At 42.5% G+C, this 25,504-nt stretch overlaps 1 protein-coding gene across 6 annotated transcripts; it reads right to left on the reverse strand.

The window, feature by feature from the left end:
- Positions 1-653: 653 nt before the first annotated feature.
- Positions 654-24,233, reverse strand: LOC115201026 (nuclear distribution protein nudE-like 1-B). 6 transcript variants are annotated; one of them, XM_029764224.1, is made up of 11 exons: positions 23,640-24,052; positions 14,278-14,378; positions 11,472-11,625; positions 10,151-10,299; positions 7,797-7,933; positions 7,390-7,551; positions 2,957-3,033; positions 2,662-2,816; positions 2,157-2,191; positions 1,672-1,716; positions 824-916 (listed from the first exon to the last, which is right to left on the reverse strand). In XM_029764224.1, exons 2-11 carry the CDS (start codon positions 14,370-14,372, stop codon positions 906-908), a joined length of 1,020 nt encoding a protein of 339 aa, XP_029620084.1. In that variant the 5' UTR covers positions 14,373-14,378; positions 23,640-24,052; the 3' UTR covers positions 824-905. The 6 variants fall into 6 exon arrangements, with proteins under 6 accessions (XP_029620083.1, XP_029620084.1, XP_029620085.1 ...); XM_029764225.1 differs by lacking the exon at positions 1,672-1,716 and having other exon boundaries at positions 23,640-24,051; XM_029764222.1 differs by lacking the exons at positions 824-916; positions 23,640-24,052 and adding an exon at positions 24,062-24,233 and having other exon boundaries at positions 924-1,716.
- Positions 24,234-25,504: the final 1,271 nt, after the last annotated feature.

The raw sequence follows: 25,504 nt of genomic DNA on the forward strand, positions 1-25,504 counted from the left end.
AAAATATACAGAGTGTACAAAACATTGTGAACACCCGCTCCTTCCATGACATAGACTGACCAGGTGAATTCAGGTGAAAGCGATGATCCCTTATTGATGTCACTTGTTAAATCCACTTCAAATCAGTGTAGATGAAGGAGAGGAAAAGGGTTAAATATGTTTTTTTAAAGCCTTGAGACAAGTGACACATTGGTTGTCTATGTGTGCCATTCAGAGGGTGAATGGGAAGACAAAAGATTTAAGTGCCTTTGAATGGGGTATGGTAGTAGGTGCCAGGCACACTGGTTTGTGTCAAGAACTGCTACCCTGCTGGGTTTTTCACGCTCAACAGTTTCCCGTGTGCATCAAGAATGGTCCACCACCCAAAGGACATCCAGCCAACTTGACAATTCTGGGAAGCATTGGAGTCAACATTGGCCAGAATCCCTGTGGAACGCTTTCAACACCTTGCAGAGTCCATGCCCCGACGAATTGTGGCTGTTCAAAGGGAGGGGGTAAAACTGAATATTAGGAAGTGTTCTTAATGTTTTGTACACTCAGTGTATATTTGAATCCCTCACCGTTTCCTCTATAATAGTCCCACAAGCACTAAAGGGTCAGAATGACACAAAGACAGCCTGTTAATATGTAGTGACTGCAAAGAGGGGCCAGTATTACAGTATGTGAAAAGTGTTTAATTGTGCTGGCCATTTTTATGTCCTCATTTGAAAGTCAACACAATGCTTTCTGTTTTAAGACATAGTCTTGTCCATTGGCAGAAGGGCAGAGGAAGGTGTTGGGGGGGTGGGGAGGGGGGCTTGGCAGGGGTACTGTCTGTCACCGTCACACAATGAGAGGCAGTAGGTCAGGGGGGGAGGGAGAGGGGGGTGCTGTGATGGCTGTCAGTGTGCCAGGGTCCAGGCCATTCACCACCCTGCTGTAAAGACAAACACAACATGGGTTAGTCTGGTCTCCTGACGGTTAGGCAACATCTCACGTATTGCTACTTACAAAATGAACCTTGCTGGATTCATATTATGGGACGGTAAAACAGGTACATTAGCATAGCAAACATAAAATCTGCCTAGCCTAATACCTAGGTATTGCCAGTCAAATGTAAAAACCATACACATGCTCCCTCCCCTCTCTTTTAAGACCTAGTGGAGTTTGTTCAACCTAGTTTTGACTATATAAAAAAAGTAAATTCCAGAGTCAGCATGGGTTCGAATCCGGCCCACTGCCCTTTGGCTCCCCCATCTTTCCACTGTAATCGCTCTACAATAGAGCTAAAAAAAAATGACGAAAGGAGTGGGCGAAAGGAGTGGGACTGCCCCACTCCTTAAAAAAATTGCTTAAAAAAAATAGTTAATTCTAAAAGGTGTGTTGTGTATTAATGTACTCCACTTCAAAATCCCGTGTCTGGAATCCTATTCCTTCTTATCTATTTAGCTAGCTAGTACTCTGAATAGTATGGCACAGTGGTGACAGTGTGCTCTTTAGTAAAGAGCTATATTTATAGCTTCTCTACTCCTCCCTGCTGTGAAACCCAAACCGTGTCCTTGTGAGCATGTCCTGGTCAACATACTCAGTCAAGCTCATATCCATAGTTCCTCACACAGTAGAAACAACGCCACGGCACTACAACCTCTACACACAGTCACACCACCTCTACAGGGGACATAGTATTCATACCTTGAAAGACAACCTCAATAAGGAAAAACAGAAGGACAGCACCGGCTACATAAGAACAGGAAAAGGTTACTTTTTACTTTAGAATCAGCTGCAAAAATGTATTCTTCACATGCAGTAGTTTGTAGTTAATTGACAATAATTGAGCACAAAATTCAAAAGTGTACCACAACCAACTTTCCATTGCACTACAGTACATGCACACCACAAAACTGAGAATCAATATCCCCCCAAAATGATTATTGATCCAAAGAAGACACTACCATGAAAGCTACCAACACACCAGCAGACATACAGATATATTAACAGATATATTAATGTATATCAGCAGTGTTAAGAAGCAGAGAAATGTACCGCCACCCAGAGCAGTTATCTAGCCCCACAGTGAGTGAGTCTACCCCAGCGCTACAAGAGAAAAGTAGGGAGGCTTGTTAATCAAACTGCATGCAGGTGACCCACACTCATCATGAGAGGAGGAAGATCATTACCCAGAATTAATGCGGGGAATATGACCCTCTCTCTCCTGCTGGGGAAAAACACATGGGTCTGAGAGTCCTTGTCAACCTCCATAACTCCTCCAACGTCAACACACTTCCATGTACTCCCAACACTAAACAAACATTTCATATACACATTTCTACCGTCAAAAGGATCAACATCAAAATTAAGAAATCTAACTGTAAAACCAGAGGGGTCTTAACACAGAAAACAATACATCGAGAAAATGACTAATGCATTAGGCTTATAACCAAAACAAAGATTTGACATCTAAGAAATGTTGTTGTCCTTTACAAAAGTGGCTTTCTCGGAAAACCATATCTTCAATCAACCTGTACCTCACAAATGAGTAATGTGTGTGTGTGTGTGTGTGTGTGTGTGTGTGTGTGTGTGTGTGTGTGTGTGTGTGTGTGTGTGTGTGTGTGTGTGTGTGTGTGTGCGTGTGCGTGTGCGTGTGAGTCAGAGAGGGCGTAGCTGAATCTGGCTTGGACTTACGTTTTGTCGTAGTATGACGACGTCGTGTGGAGTGTATGGGAGAACTTGGCTGTGTTGCCGTTGATCACGTTCCCGTTCTCCGTGATGGCATAAGAGTTCCTGGCTTTCTGGTCCTTGGCAAAGTTCCTGCAGGCCGTCAGCTTAGACTCCAGAGACTGAGATGGACGTAGAGAACGCAAAAAGATAGCCGTCCACTATTAGCAAGAGGTCGATATATTGTATAAGACACAGTCTTAGTGTACCAGAGTATACAGTGAATAGTGAACGTGTGCAAATAGAAAAATGTATGTCTCACCCCCACTTTCCGTAGCAAGTCACTGACGATGTTGAGGGCTGATATTCTAGCAGAGTTACCAAGGACATTGGACAACTCTGAAAAATGAACACAATATACAAATCAAAATCACATTTTATTAGTCACATGCTTTGTAAACAACAGGTGTAGACTAACAGTGAAATGCTTACTTACGGACCTTCCCCAACAATGCAGAGAGAAAGAAAATAGCAAAATAATAGAAAAGTAGAACACGTAATAATAAATACACTAACGATAACTTGGCTATATGGGTACCAGTACCAAGTCGTTGTGCAGGGGTACAAGGTAATTGAGGCAGATATGTGTGGTACCAGTCAAAAGTTTGGACACACCTACTCATTCATGGGTTTTTCTTTATTTTAATATTTTCGACATTGTAGAATAATAGTGAAGACATCAAAACTATGAAATAACACATATGGAATCATGTAGTAACCCCCAAAAAATGTGAAACAAATCAAAATATATTTTATATTTGAGATTCTTCAAAGTAGCCACCCTTTGTCTTGATGACAGCTTTGCACAAACATTCTCTCAACCAGCTTCATGAGGTAGTCACCTGGAATTCATTTCAATTAACAGGTGTGCCTTAAATGTTAATTTGTGGTATTTCTTTCCTTCTTAATGCGTTTGAGCCAAACAGTTGTGTTGTGACAAGGTACAGGTAGTATACAGAAGATAGCCCTATTTGGTAAAAGACCAAGTCCATATTATGGCAAGAACAGCTCAAATTAGCAAAGAGAAACGACAGTCCATCATTACTTTAGGACATGAAGGTCAGTCAATGCGGAACATTTTTTCAAGTGCAGTCACCAAAAACCATCAAGCGCTCTCATGAGGACTGCCACAAGAAAGGAAGACCCAAAGTTACCTCTGCTGCAGGGGAGAAGTTCATTAGTGTTACCAGCCAAATAAATGCTTCAGAGTTCAACTAACAGACACATCTCAACATCAACTGTTCAGAGGAGACTGCGTGAATCAGGCCTTCATGGTTGAATTGCCGAAAAGAAGCAACTACTAAAAGGACACCAATAAGAAGAAGATAATTGCTTGGGCCAAGAAACACAAGCAATGGACATTAGACCGGTGGAGATCTGTCCTTTGGTCTGATGAGTCCAAATGTAAGATTTTTGTTTCCAACCGCCGTGTCTTTGTGAGACGCAGAGTAGGTGAAAGGAAGATCTCTGCATGTGTGGTTCCCACCGTGAAGCATGGAGGTGGTGTGATGGTGCTTTTTGGTGACACTGTCAATGATTTATTTAGAATTCAAGGCACACTTAATCAACATGGCTACCACAGCATTCTGCAATGATACGCCATCCCATCTGGTTTGCGCTTGGTGGGACTATCATTTGTTTTCAACAGGACAATGACCCAACACACCTCCAGGCTGTGTAAGGGATAATTGACCAAGAAGGAGAGTGATGGAGTGCTGCATCAGATGACCTGGACTCCACAACCACCTGACCTCAACCCAATTGAGATGGTTTGGGATAAGTTGGCCCGCAGAGCGAAGGTAAAGCAGCAAATAAGTGCTTAGCATAAGTGGGAACTCCTTCAAAACTTCCAGGTGAAGCTGGTTGAGAGAATGCCAAGAGTGTGCAAAGCTGTCATCAAGGCAAAGGGTGGCTACTAAATATATTTGATTTGTTTTAACACTTTTTTGGTTACTTCCATGTGTTATTTCATAGTTTTGATGTCTTCACTATTATTCTACAATATAGAAAATTGTAAAAATCATGAAAAACCCTTGAATGAGTAGGTGTGTCCAAACTTTTGACTGGTACTGTACACTACTGTTCAAAAGTTTGGGTTCACTTAGAAATGTCCTTGTTTTTGAAAGAAAAGCACATTCTTTGTCCATTAAAATAACATCCCATTGATCAGAAATACAGTGTAGACATTGTTAATGTTGTAAATGACTATTGTTGCTGGAAACGGCAGACTTAATGGAATATCTACATAGGCATATATAGGCCCATTATCAGCAACCATCACTCCTGTATTCCAATGGCACGTTGTGTTAGCTAATCCAAGTTTATAATTTTAAAAGGCTAATTGAGCATTAGAAAACCCTTTTGCAATTATGTTAGCACAGCTGAAAACTGTTGTCCTGATTAAAGAAGCAACAAAACTGGCCTTCTTTAGACTAGTTGAGTATCTGGAACATCAGCATTTGTGGGTTCGATTACAGGCTCAAAATGGCCAGAAACAAAGGACTTTCTTCTGAAACTCAGTCTATTCTTGTTCTGAGAAATGAAGGCTATTCCATGCGAGAAATTACCAAGAAACTGAAGATCTCGTACAACACTATGTATTACTCCCTTCACAGAACAGCGCAAACTGTCTCTAACCAGAATAGAAAGAGGAGGTGGAGGCCCCGGTGCACAACTGAGCAAGAGGTACATTAGAGTGTCTGGTTTGAGAAACAGACACCTCACAAGTCCTCAACTGGCAGCTTCATTAAATAGTACCCGCAAAACACCAGTCTCAACGTCAACAGTGAAGAGGCGACTCCGGGATGCTGGCCTTCTAGGCAGAGTTGCAAAGAAAAAGCCATACCTCAGACGGGCCATTAAAAAGTAAAGATGGGCAAAAGAACAGACACTGGACAGAGGAACTCTGCCTAGAAGGCCAGCATCCCGGAAGAGAGAGAGAGAGTGGTGTGTGTGTGTGTTTATGAGAGAGAGGGAGACGGAGTGTGTGTGAGTAAGGGAAGGAGAGTGTGTGCGCTGGTGTTAACTGAAGAGTAAAGAAGGTTTCATGCAGTGTTTTCCCCTTACTGCCACAATGGCATGCAGACCATTATTCATGTACATTCCTTCCTCCCATTCCTCCAGCGATCAGTAGTCCACGGTCAGCTCCTTTGTGTTGCTGACATTGAGGAAGAGGTTGTTGTCCTGGCATCTCTGATCTCCTCCCTATAGGCTGCCCCACTGTCTTCGGTGATCAGGCCTCCCACCGTTGTGTCGTCGGAAAACTTAAGGATGGTGTTGGAGTTATGCCACACACATTCGTGGGTGAAAAGAGAGTACAGGAGGGGACTAAGCACACACCCCTGAGGGGCCCCCCCGTGTTGAGGGTCAGCGTGGCAGATGTGTTATTGCCTACCCTCACCACCTGGGGGCGGCCCATCAGGAAGTCCAGGATCCAGTTGTATTGGCAAGTGTTCAGGTAATTAGCTTAGTGATGAGCTTGGAGGGTATTATGGTGTTGAACGCTGAGCTATAGTCAATGATCAGCATTCTCACATAGGTGTTCCTTTTGTCCAGGTGGGAAAGGGCAGTGTAGAGTGCAATAGAGATTGCGTTATCTGTGGATCTGTTGGGGCGGTATGTGAACTGGAGTGGGTCCAGGGTGTCTGGGATTATGGTGTTGATGGGGGCATGACCAGCCTTTCAAAGCATTTCCTGGCTTCGGATGCGACTCCTACGGGGCGATAGTCATTTAGACAGGCTACCTTGGAGTTCTTGGGCACAGGGACTATGGTGGTCTGCTTGAAACATGTAGGTTAATTCAGACAGGGTCAGGTTGAAAATGTCCGTGAAGATACTTGCCAGCTAGTCAGCGCATGCTCTGAGTACGTATGTTGGTAATCCGTCTGAATGTTAACGCGTTTAAAGGACTTACTCACATCGGCTAGGGAGAGCGTGATCATACAGTCGTCCGAAAAAGCTGGTGCTTTCATGCATGGTTCAGTGTTGCTTGCTTTGAAGCAAGCATAGAAGGCATTTAGCTTGCGTCACTGGGCAGTTGGTGGTAGGGTTTCCCTTTGTAATCCGTGATAGTTCGCAAGCCCTGCCACATCTGACGAGCATCAGAGCCGGTGTGGTATGATTCGATCTTAGTCCTATACTGACGCTTTGCCTGTTTGATGGTTCTTCAAAGGACATAGCAGGATTTCTTAGAAGTGCCCTTGTCCTTGAAAGCGGCAGCTTTAGCCTTTAGCTCATTGCAGATGTTGCCTATAAATCATGGCTTCTGGTTGGGATATGTACGTACGGTCACTGTGGGGACGACGAACTGACTTGTTGGAAAGGTGGGAGCCCTTGACGGTGCCACGTCGAAAATCACTGAGCTCTTCACTAAGGCATTCTACTGCCAATGTTTGTCTATGGAGATTGCATTGTTGTGTGCTCAATTTTATACACCTGTCAGCAACGGGTGTACTGAAATAGCCGAATCCTCTAATTGGAAGGGGTTTCCACATACTGTATCTTATCCATGTCCTTGTTCAGCCACAACTCCGAGAAACATAGGATATTACAGTTCTTCAGGTCCCATTTAGTCTCAAACGGAGCTCGTCCATTTTGTTATCCAGTGACTGTACGTTCGCCAATAGAACAGTCATTGACATACAGTATACTTCACATAAAAAAGGAGACAGTGTTGAGGTCAGAGCAAAAGGGTACCTGTGGGGTTGGCGCTCTTTGCGAGTGGCGTTGCGGGGAGAGACAGTGAGGCCTGGACTGAGTAATCCATCTTGTCATTGTCATCCTGGATGGGCGAGGTGGGCACCGACATCCTGGTTACGTCCGTACTTCGCTCTCGGACGGCGAGCTCCTGACGCAGGTCTGACAGACAAGCAGACAGACAGACTATTTAAGGCGAAGTCAGACCAGACATTCAGATTGAGGTTAATGGTGCGATAGTCTCTCCCAACAATAATTTGTGGCTGTAAGCAATGCTAATGCTGTGAGCACATGGGTTCTATTCATTTCACACATATCACTGAGAAGATGAAAGAGAAAAGGGAACAGCTAATTTTCTAATAAGTGAAGACAGGCAGGGGTTTGAGTGAAAACGGATCAATCAGCACCTCTGGCCTCGTCTTTCAATCTCTGCACTGAGACCAGGACGGACTCCTTCTCATCCAGCTCGCTCTCCAGGAAGGCGTTCCTCTCGATAGCCTGGTTCAGACGCTGCTCAAAGTCCTCTAAGGACACAATTGTAGCCCTGCAGAAATAAATAAATAATTTAATTCAAAGGAAAACACTGTTCAGTGGACTCTTGGCTTCTGTACACAAAAGGCACATTCACCGTGATGCATTACTGCTATTTAGTGCTAAATTAATCTCTCGTGGACAAAGTCCGCAAATATAAATTATGCATGATTTTTGTTCTTGGTTAACAGAGGTCAGTGCTAAATTAACATTTCAATTAACATGTCTGCTGAATGGACATATTCTTTCCACAGCTTACCAGCTTGCACATATCATATTCCACATGTCAATGATGCTTATTAAGCATTGTTTGAACCAAAAGATTACATGAAATGAAAACAATGAAACAAAAATTAAATGAAACAACGATTCATGACGTTAATATCATGTATCATACAATGAATCATTTCGAAATATGATGAAAATAATAGTCCCATATATTCAACATGCTGTAAACTATTTTTTTTTTTTTTTTAAAACAGTTATACTTTTTAATCCCTTATTAACTCTAATTAGTATGACCCTTACTATGTTCATTGGTTGTACTGATTGTCTAAAAGTTGTTAGGTTTTTACCCGTTAAAATTGTTGGGAGCATATACAGTGCATTCGGAAAGTATTCAGATCCCTAGACTTTTTCCACATTTTCACATTTATTTACGTTACAGCCTTATTCTAAAATAAAAAAAATTGACATTTTATTTCCTCATCAATCTACGCACAATACCCCATAATGCGGTACTATATTCATAGTCACTTTAACTATACATTCATGTACATCTGCCTCAAATGGCCCGACCAACCAGTGCTTCCGCACATTGGCTACCCGGGCTATCTCCATTGTGTCCCGTCACCCACCACCCGCCAACCCCTCTTTTACGCTACTGCTACTCTCTGTTCATCACATATGCATAGTCACTTTAACCATATCTACATGTACATACTACCTCAACCAGCTTGACTAACCGGTGTCTGTATGTAGCCTCGCTACTTTTATAGCCTCACTACTGTATATAGCCTCGCTACTGTTATTTTTCACTATCTTTTTACTGTTGTTTTTATTTCTTTACTTACCTATTGTTCACCTAATACCTTTTTTGCACTATTGGTTAGAACCGGAAAGTATTTCACTGTAAGGTCTACACCTGTTGTATTTGGCGCACGTGACAAATAAACTTTGATTTGATGTATATTCATTCCTCCCATTCCTCTAGCCAAATCATAGGTAGGCCTTTGCAAATATGATCATCTCAGCCATTCCATGCAGTATTTTATTATACAGTGTGAAGTTAAATGCTATATGTGTTGTATTGAGTAGAAGTGTGAATATCAGTGACAGGTTTTTTTTGTGTAGCACATGCACTAAACGTTTAGAAAACGGGAACAATTGTCGGGAGGACGAGGCGAACAGAACACGACACTGAATTTTCCCCGTGGTATTACGAAATGACTTTGCATTGTAATACTTGGCCTGGTGTCGTTAGTAAAATGTTGGTATCGTGACAACACTACTCTCATTAACATGCTCCTTTTGCCCACAGGACTGCCGCCGACTGGTTGTTTCTCGGTAAACCGTAGACAATGTAGTGAGTGAAATGCCCAGGAGGGTGGCCGTTTCTGAGATACTGGATCCGGCGCAAATGGCACTGACGATCATAGCACGCTCAGTCGATTAGGTCACTCGTTTGCTCATTCTAACGTTCAATCGCACAGTAACTGAATGCCTTGATGCCCGTCTGCCTGCTTTATATAGCAAGCTATGGCCACGTGACTCAGTGTCTGTAGGAGCGATCCATGTTCGTGAACGGGGTGGTGTGCCTAATAAACTGGCCAGGGAATTTACAGCAATCAGACCCATTTGGGCCAGTGGCCTGTTTTAATTGGAATGGGGATTTTCCATCAGTCATCCGATTACTCCCAATGAAGAGCACAGTGGGGAATTAATTAGGAAACATTCAACAAGCATCTCAGCCTCCAGCATTCATCAGCACCTCTCTGCATGGGGTTAATGTATGAGTTTGTGTTCTGAAAGAGGATGAATACTTTTGCTTCTACTGTTAGATTAGTACTACTGGTAGATATTGTCTCTACTATTGCCTTTTTCGTCCAAACGAACATCCTGAAGTATACAGTAAATATCAGGTTATGACGACTTCTACAGCTCCTCTTCTAATGCTGTATCCAGAATCTGTCTGTTAGATACTGTGTAGTGGTCTGGTGTCTTTGCTTACCTCTTGGCTCTTTCTAGGTCGTCGTTGGACTGCTCTAGCTCCCGCACATATTTGTGGAGCTGCTCCTTGATGCCCCGGGTCTGTCCCAGGTCATCCTCCAGCATGTTGATCTGTTTGTAGCTCTGGGCATACTGCTGCTCCAGTTTTTCCTGGAGGGGGTGGGGGGGGTCAAGAGAAGAGAGGGGGAAGACCATTTTAAATAGGCGAAGGACGTTAAAGCTTTATTTTCCTAACACCTCGCAGTCACACGCACACCCAAACAGTGGAGGGAACCACCGTGGTAATGCTCCGTTTACTCCAGCGTGCTCAGGGTATGGGATGATGACCCCCTATCTTCTCCTCCAGCTCTCTGGAGCTCAGCTCAATAAATGTCACTGGGTCTGCCAGTCTTTCTGACCTATATCTTCTGGATATGTCACGTCTGAATCAATTAACCACTAACCTGGGCCAGACAAATCCTGCTTTGTCCTGAAATGCCGTTTTACATGAACTTCATATTCATACTTACTACATCAGCACATACATTCTAGCCTACGTCAAGTAGCACGTATCTCATAACAAGGCGTTACTCAAGGTGACAGACACAGTCTCTGGCATCATCAGAATGAGAAAACCAGTCATTGCTGTGGTATTTCCCATAAACAAAGGCATGAAAGCAATAATTGTTTATTGCCTGGAATAACCACCAGACAGTTGAAAAAAAAAGCAGAACAAAAGACAATCTCACCATCACCGGTGGGGTGACTCGCATGGCTTGAGTCGTGATGTGAACATGGACACAGAGCCACACGCTAATTACGGCATGAGAATGAATGTGCTGCTGATGCATTGTGTATGAGAATCATGAGTTTCATGCAAATGAACCACAGCTGGATATAACAGGATGTCGAGGGGCAGTAAAGCACAGGTGCCGATTCCCCATAGTAGTGATCAGAGCAAGATTGGGAAAGAGAGTTCCTTGTCTGCCTGACTGATACGATTTCTGTCTAAGAACCCTGTCTCCTTTACTGTTGAACATGCCTGATACGTCATTAATAACTTCTATAGGTTGGAATACTGACAGACACATGCTAACGTGCTTCCTCTCTGGAGACCGCAATAAAGGACAAGCCATGATGATATAAGGCAGCTTCAAATAGTCATCAATTATTTATTATGTCAAGGGTATGGCGTGTTTCTTAGGTTGTCAAAAGAGGAGCATGAATGCTAAAGGCGCCTCTAAAATATTTTCTTGTCAATTCATGCAGTAAACTCACATTCCAATAACAACATGTATTTTTTTACTTGAGCCGATCTAGTGCATTGTGTCCCTCTTGTGTACCTTGAGTGAGTCCACCTCGTTCTTGAGCCTGCTGTTTTCAGAGTGCAGGACTCTCGTGTGGTCCTCGGCCTGGCCCAGCTGGGTCTCCAGCTCTGCCTCCAGCTCTCTGCTGCCCTCCTGAAACTCCAGCAGCTCCTCCTGGGCCTCCTGGCAACTGACAGGGCAGACACCGCCGGAGGACATGGTTAGTACAACAACATTGTTATTTAACAGTCCATTAGTATTTATTTGGTTTTTACTATGAAAGTACCCAGGTTAAGTATATAAGACTTAAAGAAACTCTCCTGTACTTTTGTATACTTTTTAACCAGTAGTTCTGAAAGTAGAGCTCACAATCCAAAAGTGGTCCCCGAAAATTGAGTACAACGTCACACATGTGCAGCTATGTGCACCACATCATTGCCTTCTCGCTCTCTTGCTCTGCTGTGGGTGCATGATGTGACTTTTGCTAGCTGTCACTCATATGGTGAGGGGCTGAAGCTCATTGGTTGAACTCAAATTGCTAGGAGGCTGGACCACATGGGGGAAAATGGCGCAGCACAGCTTCCAGAGAAACAGTCGCTTTCAAACTAGGGATTTTGTGGCTAGGCTAATTGCGGTAAGACAGTAATTCTGCTCATAGCGGGAGGTTTAAAACATACTCAGTATTCACCAAAGTTCCGGAGCACATCTTAAAAAATAGAAATCACAAAATCATGTTACAGCCTTCTATGATGAATGGTATCTACAATCTACAAGACTTCTTAAAGTCAAAGAATAAATATCCTGGTTTGTAGACAGTAACAGGAACTAGCAACCCATAAATGACCAATCTTCTTTGTTTATCTAATAACATGAAAATCCTACATGACATACAGTAGGTACTTAAACATACACAACTGTCTTCAGGCCATTTAAACAGTGGAAATTAAAAGCGCAGATCCTGGCCGCTTCACAAAGCCCACACAGGATTTGCACTGTTACACTTGATCGTGATCCAGCCAATCAAAGAACCCTCTGACTTTCCCAACAACACATCGCGTCACTTGTCCACCCTGGCCTCTCCAAAACGGCAACAGACTGTCTGTCTGCTACCCAGAGCAAAAGTAGATATTATATAAATAACCAAAAGGTTGGGTTGTTTACTGTGGGCATGTGGCCAGGACAGGGTAGCGTTTCAGGGTGGGGGTTGGGTTGAATGGGGTTATGTAAGTAAGTGTCTGCCGCCCGCTAAAGCCATGGACACACAGCTGCTCTAAAAATGGCTGTGTCCGGGGGCCATCGGCATTGCACACTACAGGCATGTGACCGGTGGGACAGGGTGGAAGGGGGGCCTGCAAACAGCACCCACTTTCCTGCTATGGGCTGTCTGTCCTGTGTTGCTAACTTGGGGGTAAGTGGTATTTTGAAGGGGAAAGCCAAGTGGGATCTTTAACTTTAAAACCCCAGCAGGTTACCACTTCCTCCATCTGTGGTTAGTTCCAAAAGCAGCATCAGCACCCTCGGCGGTCTTTGAACTGCTTGTTTTGCCCAAGAGGTGAATGTCCCTTTCGGATATCCCTGACCTGTCAGGGAACCCGAGCATCCTCTTTATTGGCAAACAATTTTTGCAACAGTGTTTAGGGGAATCCTCAAGCAAGAGCATCTATTGTTGATACTAAGGAGCTGCTTCACTACTAAATTCATGACAATCTTAAACACACATTTATTGAGCGATACAAAGGGGAGTGGCTTTGATTCCCATTGGGTGTAAATGTCCATAGAGCCTCATATAACTGGGTGTAGTTTCCCCTAGTGCTGGGTGTGTCTGTTGTCCACTGCGATCTTATCAGCAGTCTTTTGTATCAAAACAGCAGTGCGCCTTTGCTGTGTGATGAGGATGTTCGTTGAGAGAAATAGACCACAGAGTCACGTCTGTCGCCCACTACCAGTCTCGCACAGATGGGAAAAGAAAACATACATCTAAGACCGCTATTACATAATCCCATTCAGTGTAGACATAAGATATATATATATCTTTTTGGTATTTTACCCCCTTTTTCTCCCCAATTTCGTCATATCCAATAGCGATCTTGTCTCATCGCTGCAACTCCCCAACAGGCTCGGGAGAGGCGAAGGTCGAGTAATACGTCCTCCGAAACATGACCCATCAAACCGCGCTTCTTAATACCTGCCTGCTTAACCCGGAAGCCAGCTGCACCAAAGTGTCGGCGAAAACACTGTTCAACTGATGACCGAAATCAGCCTGCAGGTTCCCAACCCGCAGGAGTTGCTAGAGCGCAATGAACCAAGTAAAGCCTCCCCCGGGCAAACCCTCCCCTAACCAGGACGACGCTGGGCCAATTGTGCTCCGCCCTATGGGACTCCCGTTCACGGCTGGTTGTGACACAGCCTGGGATAGAACCAGGGTCTGTAGTGCCGCCTCAAGCACTGCGATGCAGTGCCTTAGATCGCTGCGCCACTCACTTAAGAGACTTTCAAATGTGAAACCAGATCTGTCCCTTTGGAAGTATAAATTAGTATTGAAGGACATTCCTAACATAGTCTTACATAAAGGACTTTCACAGGTTAAACTGTATCGGTCATTCATTAATGCTCTTAAAAACGAAAGAGTGAGGAGAGCTAGGCTATGAGGTCAATGTAACAAGTCTGGCTGGGGAATTTCCTTTCAGAAGTACTCAGGATTTTAAAGTACAGGTAGTGAAACCACAGGATTCCAACATATTGTCATACTTCTGAGTTTCTGGTGAGTTCAAGTAAAAGAAGCCTGATGGTCTTAGATATAGCATTAATGTAACATAAAAGGCATGATTTGTGCATATCTTACTTTTTCTTGTACTTGAGGGAAAGAGTCTTCCAGAAGTCAATCTCCTCGTCTTTTGAGGTGAATTTTGGAATCATATCTGTGTTCATGATATACATTTAGATCTGGAAAAATCAACAGAAACAATTTATATTACACAAATCAAATGAAATGTATTTATATAGCCCTTCTTACATCAGCTGATATCTCAAAGTGCTGTTCAGAAACCCAGCCTAAAACCCCAAACAGCAAGCAAATGCAGGTGTAGAAGCACTGTACAAACAAACAATTATATTTATCAGTAGCACTGTTGGGTTGCAAAAGTTGAGTGGCAATACATCATCTTCATATAGACAAACAACCACCAGAGCAAATATGGTACATTAGACATGTTTCCAAAAAGGAATAGGACCACAGTAGAGTACACAGAGCATCCATCAGTGACACAGGACATTCTTCATTAGAAACATTGACAGAATGACCTGAAGTACCCTGCTCTGTCCTCTCCAATCGATACCTTCCCAACATCCTCTCAAGCTATTTTAGTACAGTTGTAGCCGAGTGCCATAGTGTGTGTTTATGCGTAATGGATGTGTGCCCCCGCTCGTCCTCTCTCGAGCCCGCTCTTCTGTATAGTTGCAAAACACACTGGAATGATTTTCAACTCAGCAATTTCAACTCTTATCTAGTAATCATTTATTATGCACTGTATGCCAAAGCCACAGCAGCTGGCTCTTCCGTAGGTTGCCTAGCTCTTGAACTTCCCAGGCCAGTTAGTGTTGGACTCCCAGGACTGCAAGCTTTAGCCTGTCTAGCTTAGATCTATCGCCTAATAAGACAGACATCAACTCCTGGGCTGTGGCATCACGTCCCATCAGGACGCAGAAATCTGTAGATCAATGATTTTTCTGGGAACTAATCAAAGGGCCTGTCTGAGTCCCTAGCCTCAAACAGGGTCGATTATTAAAATAACTGTATTAATTTCCCCTAGCACAGAAAAAAGGGATGTAACTACGCATATTTGAGTTTCCTGGAATGAGAAAACAGAATTTAAAAAGCGATGTGTTAGCCTATACACAGAGATCTGCTGTCAACTGCTGTTGCAGTATTAAGTTCCAGATAACTCTCTAGATTCAAATGTAAAAAATGGGAAATAGGTAGCAGTATAAAACGTGACATTCTAATTTCCCTGGAGGTAAAAAAAGTGCGGCCAGGAGTAGGGCTGTGGCGGTCATGAAACTTCGTCAGCCGGTGATTATCAAGCAAATAACCGTCGGTCTCACGGTAACTTATCGTTAATTAACAAACACATTTAGCATCTCCTGGCTTCCACACACAACCTACAAGCCACTGATGCAGACCTTTGGAACATCTACAAGTCTAATAAATCCATGTAATATAGCCTACACCTTCACAATAAATCCATTGTTTATTTTAGACAGGTGAAACATGATATGAAGAAAATGTAGTCTATTTCAGAAGAACAGAATAGCATACTCTGAGTTGTCCTTATTTAAGGTCCTGATCTGGCTATGCCATATGGCTGTGGGCTACACTAGTTCATTTAGCAGACAAGATTTGGTTAGAATTCTGTGGCATTATTTTATAATATGTAGAATACAATTGAACAAAGCTGAATAAAAAAGAAAGGATATCTTCTCCAAATGATTTGAGGGAGTGCACACATGCAGCTATTCTGTGTTGAGCGGTTAAGAAATAAATAGGTACTCCTATATGCTTAATTTAGAGATATGTAACTTTAGTTGTCCTACAAACATTGGGCTATATGTTTAGATGTTAATACATTGTAAGGCTGTATGATGCGAGTAATCATGATTTGAAAGGCATGAGCTCTGCTTAGTTTTTTGCACAGGCTGTATGTAAAGACTTCAACAGTCTCTCATTCACAATTTGACAAGCACTTGATAATGACAGGAATTTCCCAGGGGCATCCCCTGTGTGTGGCCGTAATGCACCCTAAAAAAATCAATGCCTTTTGCAGCCAGTGGCCGTTGTTCCATTCTTCCTGAGTGCTGCGTGCTCCGAAGAGCCTCTCACTCACATGGCTCTCCATCACGTGATCAGGTCTTTCTCACAGGCTACAAGTGAAGACAGAAACTTTGGGGATGCAACTGCGTACGTCCTTATCCAATTCCGAGGTGCATATTACAGATTTCGGAAGAACTGTCTATATTTACTTTTCGTCAGCCAACAAGAAGAGTAGGCGAACAGCAAACGCACTAATCTATGTCAATCTACTCTCCCCCATAGTACAAAAGTTTACCTATTCTGTGCGAGAAATAAATATTCCAAACATCGTCTGGGACAGTTGTGGGATGCGATAGATCCCAAATTAATACAACCACTAGCATCAAAACAAATTTTTACGCAACAATTAGCTTCAAATGTGATAAACTATTAGGCTATTCCTTCACATTATAAGCACAGCAATGCACACACAGCAGTAGGCTAAGTGCGAGTGTTCCATTAGCGGGAAAACACCATTATCAAAAGTGACCGCAAATGAGATTATGCATGTAATGCTTTTATTATAAAAGGTGCATTTTATTGTGAAAATTATCTTCCCCAAACTTGAAACTCACACACTGCTTATGTATGCCAGTTAGGCTCTACACCCCTTGTAAAGCAAATTAATATGCTTAAATTTTAAATTGGCCACTTTAGTTGTCAAAAAAAGGCATTATTTCTTGCCTAACGCTGGGCATCATTCACAAGTGATAATACAGTGCATTCGGAAAGTATACAGACACCTTGTCTTTTTAGACATTTTTAATTACATTACAGCCTTACTCTAAAATGGACTAAATACATTGTTTTACTCAACCTACACACAATACCACATAATGACGAAGCAAAAAAGGTTTTTTTGTTTTTTTTTACATTTTTGCAATGTATTAAAGATAAAAAAATCTGAATTACCTTATTTACATAAGTATTCAGAACCATATCTCAGTACTTTCTTGAAGCACCTTTGGCAGCGATTACAGCCTCCAGTCGTCTTGGGTATGACTACAAGCTTGGCACATCTGTATTTCTCTGCAGATCCTCTCAAGCTCTGTCAGGTTGGATGGGGAGCGCCGCTGTACAGCTATTTTCATGTCTCTCCAGAGATGTTCGATTGGGTTCAAGTCTGGGCTCTGGCTGGGCCACTCAAGGACATTCAGAGACTTGTCCCAAAGCTACTCCTGCATTGTCTTGGCCGTGTGCTTAGGGTCATTGTCCTGTTGGAAGGTGAACCTTCGCCCCAGTCTGAGGTCCTGAGCGCTCTGGAGCAGGTTTTCATCAAGGATCTCTGTACTTTGCTCTGTTCATCTTTCCCTCAATCCTGACTAATCTCCCAGTCCCTGCCACAGAAAAACATCCCCACAGCATGATGGTGCCAGGATTCCTCCAGACGTGATGCTTGACACTCAGGCCAAAGAGTTCAATCTTGGTTTCATCAGACCAGAGAATCTTGTTTCTCATGGTCTGAGAGTCTTTTAGTTGCCTTTTGGCAAACTCCAAGCGGGCTGTCATGTGCCTTTTACAGAGGAGTGGCTTTCGTCTGGCCGCTCTACCATAAAGGCCTGATTGTGGAGTGCTGCAGAGATGGTTGTCCTTCTGGAAAGTCCTCCCATCTCCACAGAGAAACTCTGGAGCAGAGTGACCATCAGGTTCTTGCTCACCTCCCTGACCAAGGCCCTTCTCCCCTGATTGCTCAGTTTGGCCAGCTCTAGGAAGAGTCTTGGTGGAGGCCACGGTGTTCTTGGGGACCTTCAATGCTGCAGCCATTTATTGGTAGCCTTCCCCAGATCTGTGCCTCGACACAATCCTGTCTTGGAACTCTACGGACAATTTCTTCAACCTCATGGCTTGGTTTTTGCTCTGAAATGCACTGTTAACTGTGGGACCTTATATATAATCTGAAAACCAGTTTTCGCTTTGTCATTATGGGGTATTTTGTGTAGATTGATGAGGAACATTTTTATTGAATCAATTTTAGAAAAATGTGGAAAAAGGGAAGGGTCCTGAATACTTTCCAAATGCACTGAATATAATTCACAAGTGATAGGCTAATATTGTCACCCATCAGAATATTCTTAATTTAATCTCGTCTTTACATACAGTAAATCATATGTGTGAAATTTGTTTTGATTTAGAATGGAACATTATCATCCACCCGTCTCGAAACAGGGGCAGGGGGAAAAAAATACATGTCATCTATGCACTTAAATAGTGAGATGCTTTTCCGTGGTTCATTTTCATGCTAGCCAGGTAGGCTACACTCCTGTTGTAAAGATATGCAATGTGCTTAATAATAGGAAAGTTGAGAAATAAATATAGTAGGCCTTAGCATATAGAAAGCTGATGGGATCCTCCTCTTTTTAAGAGGCCATCACTAAGTTCTCTCACACAATTGCATAGCCAACAGAAATGTTGCTCAACATGAGCTCTCATGAAGTGTTTGATTATATTTTGAATCACATTTACATTGATGTTAGAGTGATTAGAGGGACAATAGAGTGCTGAGTACCAGGCAGTTAGCAAGTTTGGTAGGCTACTAATGACCATCAGCAGCATCAGAGCTTGGAGAAGACTAATTACCGTGACTAAACAGTCACGTGGAATTTGACTGCCTTCATGACTCGTAACCGCAACAGGCCTAGCCAGGAGTCACCTTCATCAGTGACTCCATATTCTATTTGCATTGATAAGATATTTCCCACTTTACGTTGCTACACATGGAGCCTCTTACTGCAGTGCCAACAAAATAAAGCTACAGTTCACGTGTGAAACCTGTGTAGGCTATACGTCCCTCAAACTCAACTCTGGACCTCGAAGCCAATTCCACTCCGTTTTTTAATTGTTCCTTTCTAATTATGGATTTTAAACCTGGGACACCAGGTGGGTCCAATTAATTATCAGGTAGAACAGAAAACCAGCAGGCTCTAGACCTCGTAGGGTAAGAGATGAATACCACGTTATAAAAAATGAAAAAGTCATTCAAAAGTTTGTTTTATTAAATTAAGGATTTCAAATGTCATGGTATATCCTTGTGTGTAGAAATGTCACATAGATCATTTTATTGAATGGAGACAAAGCCTTTGTCATTGTAAAATATGCCTATGATTATTATTTTCTTTTGACAAAAATGAATACTCTTGCAAGTATTCGAATACTAACGTCCATTCGGATATTCGAATAATCGTACCCATCCCTACAACAAACTGAGAAAGTCACTGTACTACTGACACTTCTCTTGTCATCTCCTGCCCTGGTATGGGATTTATACAGGTGGGCAACCAATAGCCAGATAGCCGACAACTCAAGGAAAGAGAGCGAGAGGTAAATAGGGAGAGATGGACAACGCTTCTGTTGTGCAGTACAGTTAGTGGCATTCTGATTAAACCTTGGGAACAAAATGTTGCTGACTGACTGACCTCTACTCTGGAATTACATTATATTGAATGTAGTGACAAAACCTTTGATGGCTAAAAAGGACTGAGCCAGACTTCGCCTTGAGAGAGGCAGTATATATTTATATTTTTTTATATTTTTAGTCATTTAGCAGACACTCTTATCCAGAGCGACTTACAGTAGAGAAAGCATACATTTCATACATTTTTTTCCCCCCCGTACTGGTCCCCCGTGGGAATCGAACCCACAACCCTGGCGTTGCAAACACCATGCTCTACCAACTGAGCTACACAGGACCTAGTAAAACAGCACAGGACCAGTAAAACAGCTCAATTTGCTGTACAGAAAGCATACAAGGATGAACAGAATATTGCAGTGGAATTGCCATGTACTCTCCTTACTCCTTACTTTGAAAGTGTTTTTCTGTCTGGAGAGTTGGTGATGGGTGGTAAGAGAGTTGTAGAAAATAGGGATGTGGACCAAGTAGGGTTGAACATTTTGGGGAATATTCAGAGGTGGAAACTTTCCGTGGGAATTAACAGAAATATATGCAAATTAATATTAATACCATTTAAATAATATAATATTTTTTGCATTGGATATATTTACCATATCATATGGAGACAAACATTTTACTTTATCATAAGTAGACATAATTGCAAATTATTAAATCCTTCCAATAGGAAAAAAGTAGTTACAAATTGAACTTAAATTGAGTTGACTCTTCACATGGGATGATTTCACTGAACAACAAAAGAAAGGGAATATTGAATGATCCATCGCATTTCCCAAAAACGGTTTCAACATACTTCTGTAAAATGATAGTCTAGAAACTAAAGCTTTGGTTGTCTTCCTCTCAGGCTTCCATGTCTTCTCCCTGGACCTCCTCAATGTCCACCTCTTAAACATCAGACTGAGGCCTCATCTTCACTTTCACTTTCCAACCTTGTTGAGGATGGCTCGTTGTCAGGCTCAAAAAGCCTTAAATTTGCCCGGATGGCCACCGATTTTTCAACCTTGTATTGGTCAGCCTGTTGAGTGCTTTGGTGTGTGTGTTCCCAAACAAGGACCAGTTGCTCTCTGAGGTGGCTGATGTTGGTGGGATTTGGAGGATGATGGAGGCAACAAGGGAAAGAGCCTCAAACCAACAAAGTCCCTTCCACCAGGTGGCTGATGAGATATGTTGGCACAACTGCCATATTGCATCTCCATCTCAAAGCCCTTGCTTGGAAGTGTACTTCGCCAGACTGCCAAGAACCTTGCCCTCATCCAGGCCAAGGTGGCGAGACACGGTAGTGATGACACCATAGGCCTTGTTGATCTCTGCACCAGACAGGATGCTCTTGCCAGCATACTTGGGGTCCAACATGTACGCTGCGGCGTGTATGGGCTTAAGGCAGAAGTCTTCACGCTTTTGATGTATTTCAGAACTGCAGTTTCCTCTGCTTGGAGCAACAGTGAAGTAGGCAGGGCAGTACGGATTTATTATCTTACATCTGCAAGCAGAGTCTGAACATCAGACAGGATGGCATTGTCTCCCTCAATCCGTGCAATTGCTACTGCTATAGGTTTCAGGAGTTTCAGGCTGCTTATCACTCTCTCCCAAAATACATCATCCAGGAGGATCTTCTTGATGGGGCTGTCCATATCGGCAGTCTGTAATATGGCCATTTCTTGGAGAGACTCCTTCCCCTCCAGGAAACATGATGACAACACCACCCCAACAGGTATTGCTGGGCAGCTTCAATGTGGTGATCTTATTCTTCTCACTTTGCTTGGTGAGGTAGATTGCTGCTATAACTGGATGACCCTTCACATACCTAACCATTTCCTTGGCTCTCTTGTTTTCAGTGCCATAATGTCCTTGAGGAGCAGATTCAATGCATGAGCAGCACAGCCAATGGGTGTGATGTGAGGGTAGGACTCCTCCACTTCAGACCAAGCAGCCTTCATGTTCTCAGCATTGTTGGTCGCCAGTGCAAATACCTTCTGTGGTCCAAGGTCATTAATGACTGCCTTTAGCTCATCTGCAATGTAGAAACCAGTGTTTCTGTTGCCCCTTGTCTGTTCTCTTGTAGAATACTGGTTGAGGGGTGGAGATGATGTAGTTAATTATTCATTGCCCACGAACATTCGATCACCATCAGAGATGATTGCAATGCAGCCTGCTTTCTCTATGATTTGCTTGACCTTCACTTGAACTCTGTTGAACTCTGCATGCAGCAAAAGATGTAGATAAAGCATGTATGGTGTGAGGGGTGTATGCTGGGCGAAGAACATTCAGAAATCTCTTCCAAATACACATTCCCTGTGAGCATCAGAGGTGAACCAGTTGCATACACAGCTCGAGCAAGACATTAATCAGCATTTCTCTGACTACATTCCTCCATTGAGTCCAAAAAAAACTTCTGATTTCAGGAGGACCATGAGCTGTTGCTATCGATAAAGTGTCCGATTCATCATTTTCACCTCGAATAGAAGTAGAGGGACTCTTTGTTGCATTCTTCACATATGATTTGGCACAGTATTTGCAATTGTACACAGCTTTTCCTTCTACATTAGCTGCAGTGAAATGTCTCCACACATCAGATAGTGCCCGTGGTATTTTCCTGTAAAGATGAGAAAAAAAAAAGACTAAAAAAAATTTATAAACACAATTCCATGTACAGATAAATAGCTAAGCAGTTAGATTAAACAACTCCTTTGTAAGATAAATGTTTTAAAATGAAACATGTATGGAAACTGGTGAATTAACACTCCTCAGTTAGCAGGCTCAAGCAAGCTAAAACCCACATGTAGCAAAAACTAACTAGCAGAAATTGTTAACAAGTTAGAAATGATTTAAACACATTTTGCTGTAGGCTACTATTTACTAATTAACAAAACATTATGTCATATAAAATATATTCACCCCACCCAGTATTACCATCAAAACTTACCAGAAAGCATGTAGTCCTTGGCTCAGACAGTGAAGTAGCGTGGGCTCAATAGCATCATTAGAGTGCAAGATCTTGAGAATCAGCTGTACATATGATGGATGAGTGCACTGCACATGTGATGGAAGAATGCACTGTGCATGTAGAAATTCCATTGAATTGGGGATAGTTTAACCAAAATATGCCACAAGACCTAGAATTGCCTTATGTGTATCCCACAAAAAAGGTTCACTGTTATAAGCTAACTTTGTTGATGAATTTATGCACAATTCCCCAAATTCCAGGGCTTAACTTTCCATGGAAAAATTCCAGAATTTACCGTAAAGTTTCCGAACTTTTGCAACCCTAGGACTGAGAGAAGGGAGTTGGAGAGGAGAGAAAGAGGTAATGTAGCTTGTACTTGAAGGCCACTACTCATTATAATATTAATCCCACATGACAGGAAGATGCATGCAGTGCCTGACACGTTTTCCATTACCACTGAATTATTTAGTGGGAAAAGGAGAAATTCTCCTCTCTGGCAAAAAATGATATCACAAAACGTGGTGCAGAATAATAGTAAAGAATAGGCTATATGGTGAATATACTGGATCTTACTGAAGGTAACGCGTTAGCTAGCTACATCATGATCTCATTCTTGCATCAGGAATCCTTAACGTGAAGAACATCTGCCGGCAGAAAAACCACTGACTTGACAAGCCCATTTGGCATGTGGAAAAATAATACTTCACAATTCTATCCATCTATAACAAATAAAGTATGGCATTGTCATTTAGTTCGCTGTCATTAGTTACAAGATAGTACGCCAAAATGAACTGTCAAAACCAAACTGTCAGCTGTCAAACATGCCCGGTCTCGAGTCGCTGGCCACACGGGGTGACGCTTGGCTAACGTTAACTAGCTAGCTACTTACTGGTAGCTACCCCCATCAATTCGAACGAATTGTATTTTCTCGCATTTTGCGATAATAAAGACAACGATTACATTGTGTAAAATCCCAACACAATGTAATACATACATATTGCGACGTACTTGAACATTTCCAGTCGGTGTATTGCCCCTTTCGATGGTTTTCAGTCCATAGTTGTCCTCTCGGTGGTTCGCTAACGATTCGTTCTTTTTGAACGACTCTTTTTTTTTCCTGACTCGAGAGTCATGATTCGTTTTTCTGAGGGACTCGTTCATATTTGGGGTTTGTTTGACCTACTGTAACTGTTGAAGTGCTGGCAGTAATGAGTCAGTCCTGCAGCAGGATTAATACACGCTCGTCTGTCTGTCATATGCGCGCAGGGAAATAGATCACGAGCATAAAGACAAATCCATGTTTACACCTGATAATTGATTATTGAACATTATGATTAAAAACAGCTTTGTATAACCAAAACATACACCGCATCTCCTCAACGAACTCGAGTAAAACGTGAAAGCACATTTCAAGAATGTCAACACCTCACCTGATTGGTCGGAATAAAATGTCCTGTCCACCAGAGCTCATGTCTTTCTTTTAGTGCTTGCTTGCAGATTTTTATTTTTTTTAACTGCTAAACTTTTGGCACAGGTTAGTCGCAAAATGTGTGCCAAAACTCTTGAGTGCACAGATTCGACATCGGCAAATGTAGTTTTGATTCACAGACGAAGATTCACCAGTCGAAAGTTTACTAAATGAGTTGTATTCATTCTGAAATGTAGTTGCGTGCTCGCAAATCTTATTGAATTTATTCACATATCAATTTACATGTTTGCAAGTGTTGTATTTATTCACACATCACGCTTCCAAGTGTTGCATTTATTCTCAAAATAAGTACAAAACTCAGTCTTCAGGTGCAACTCCTACTTTACATGCTTGTATAATGAAGTCAGTATTTTACCTCCATAGAACTTCCCATCGCTACTCTGTTGGGAAGAAACTGTTGATGCTACGTGTAGGCTGGGACACACGCGCAGCCTTCGTCATTCATGGACAAGACACGCACTAGAGCAGAGCAAGTGCATCAGAATAGATTTTAGCATCATCTGGTGGCCAAAAGCTGCAATGCACGTCTTCAATTAATAGTTTTTCCAATTACACGGTTCTAAAGCCGACCAGTTAATAAATAACTCTGTGTTCTATATGATTGATTATGTTTAAGCTACTACAGTGTTTGACTGAAAACGTAACAACAACCTATCTCGAAGCAGAATTATATATTGTTGTTGAGTGGTGAATTAATTGGTTGATTTTTGGGGGTGATCGAGTCATATACTCTCCTATTCATGTATAACATTCTGGGGGAATTTTTTTGCTAACTTATTCACTGGACACGTCTGTTTATTATAGGCTGTTTATTATATACTTTATTATATGCTTTATTATTAAAGGCTTTATTATAAGCAAGTTCCTCGGGCTTGTGCAAGAGGTGTCACTACAGTCCCTGGTTCGAATCCAGGCTGGATCACATCCGGCCGTGATTGGGAGTCCCATAGGGCGGCGCACAATTGGCCCAGCGTTCATCCGGGTTTGGCCGGGGTAGGCCGTCATTGTAAATAAGAATTTGTTCTTTACTGACTTGCCTTGTTAAATAATGGTTAAATAAAATGAAATATGCATGCATCCAGCATCCAGCTCGCACACAGGTGCATATCCCTGCCTCTTTCCACTCGCTCCCCTTCTTTCCAAATCCCCAGTCCACACACATGTTGCTTAGTAACAAGTCCAAACAACTAATGTCAAATTTGCTGTTTGCAAAGCTGGAGTAATCCCACAGGGCTCGAGGGCCCTTATAAAGGTTTGTGCTGGCAGGTTGTGCTGCAGTGCTGGAAAAATGAACTTTTCAGTGCATGAAATGGGTGCTCTCCATACAAACTCATAGCACCACAGTTGTGAGCTATAGTAGTGGTGCACGGGTTCACCCACACCC

This window comes from Salmo trutta, chromosome 10, assembly GCF_901001165.1.
Source record: "Salmo trutta chromosome 10, fSalTru1.1, whole genome shotgun sequence".
NCBI classification, from domain to species: Eukaryota; Metazoa; Chordata; class Actinopteri; order Salmoniformes; family Salmonidae; genus Salmo; species Salmo trutta.

Coding starts and splice junctions, on each gene's coding strand:
- LOC115201026 (XM_029764222.1), bottom strand. CDS start 14,372: ATGTATATCATGAACACAGATATGATTCCAAAATTCACCTCAAAAGAC. Junction 7,934..10,150: donor GACCTAGAAAGAGCCAAGAG/GTAAGCAAAGAC, acceptor TTATTTCTGCAG/GGCTACAATTGTGTCCTTAG. Junction 1,717..2,156: donor ATTCCCCGCATTAATTCTGG/GTAATGATCTTC, acceptor GTTCTTATGTAG/CCGGTGCTGTCCTTCTGTTT.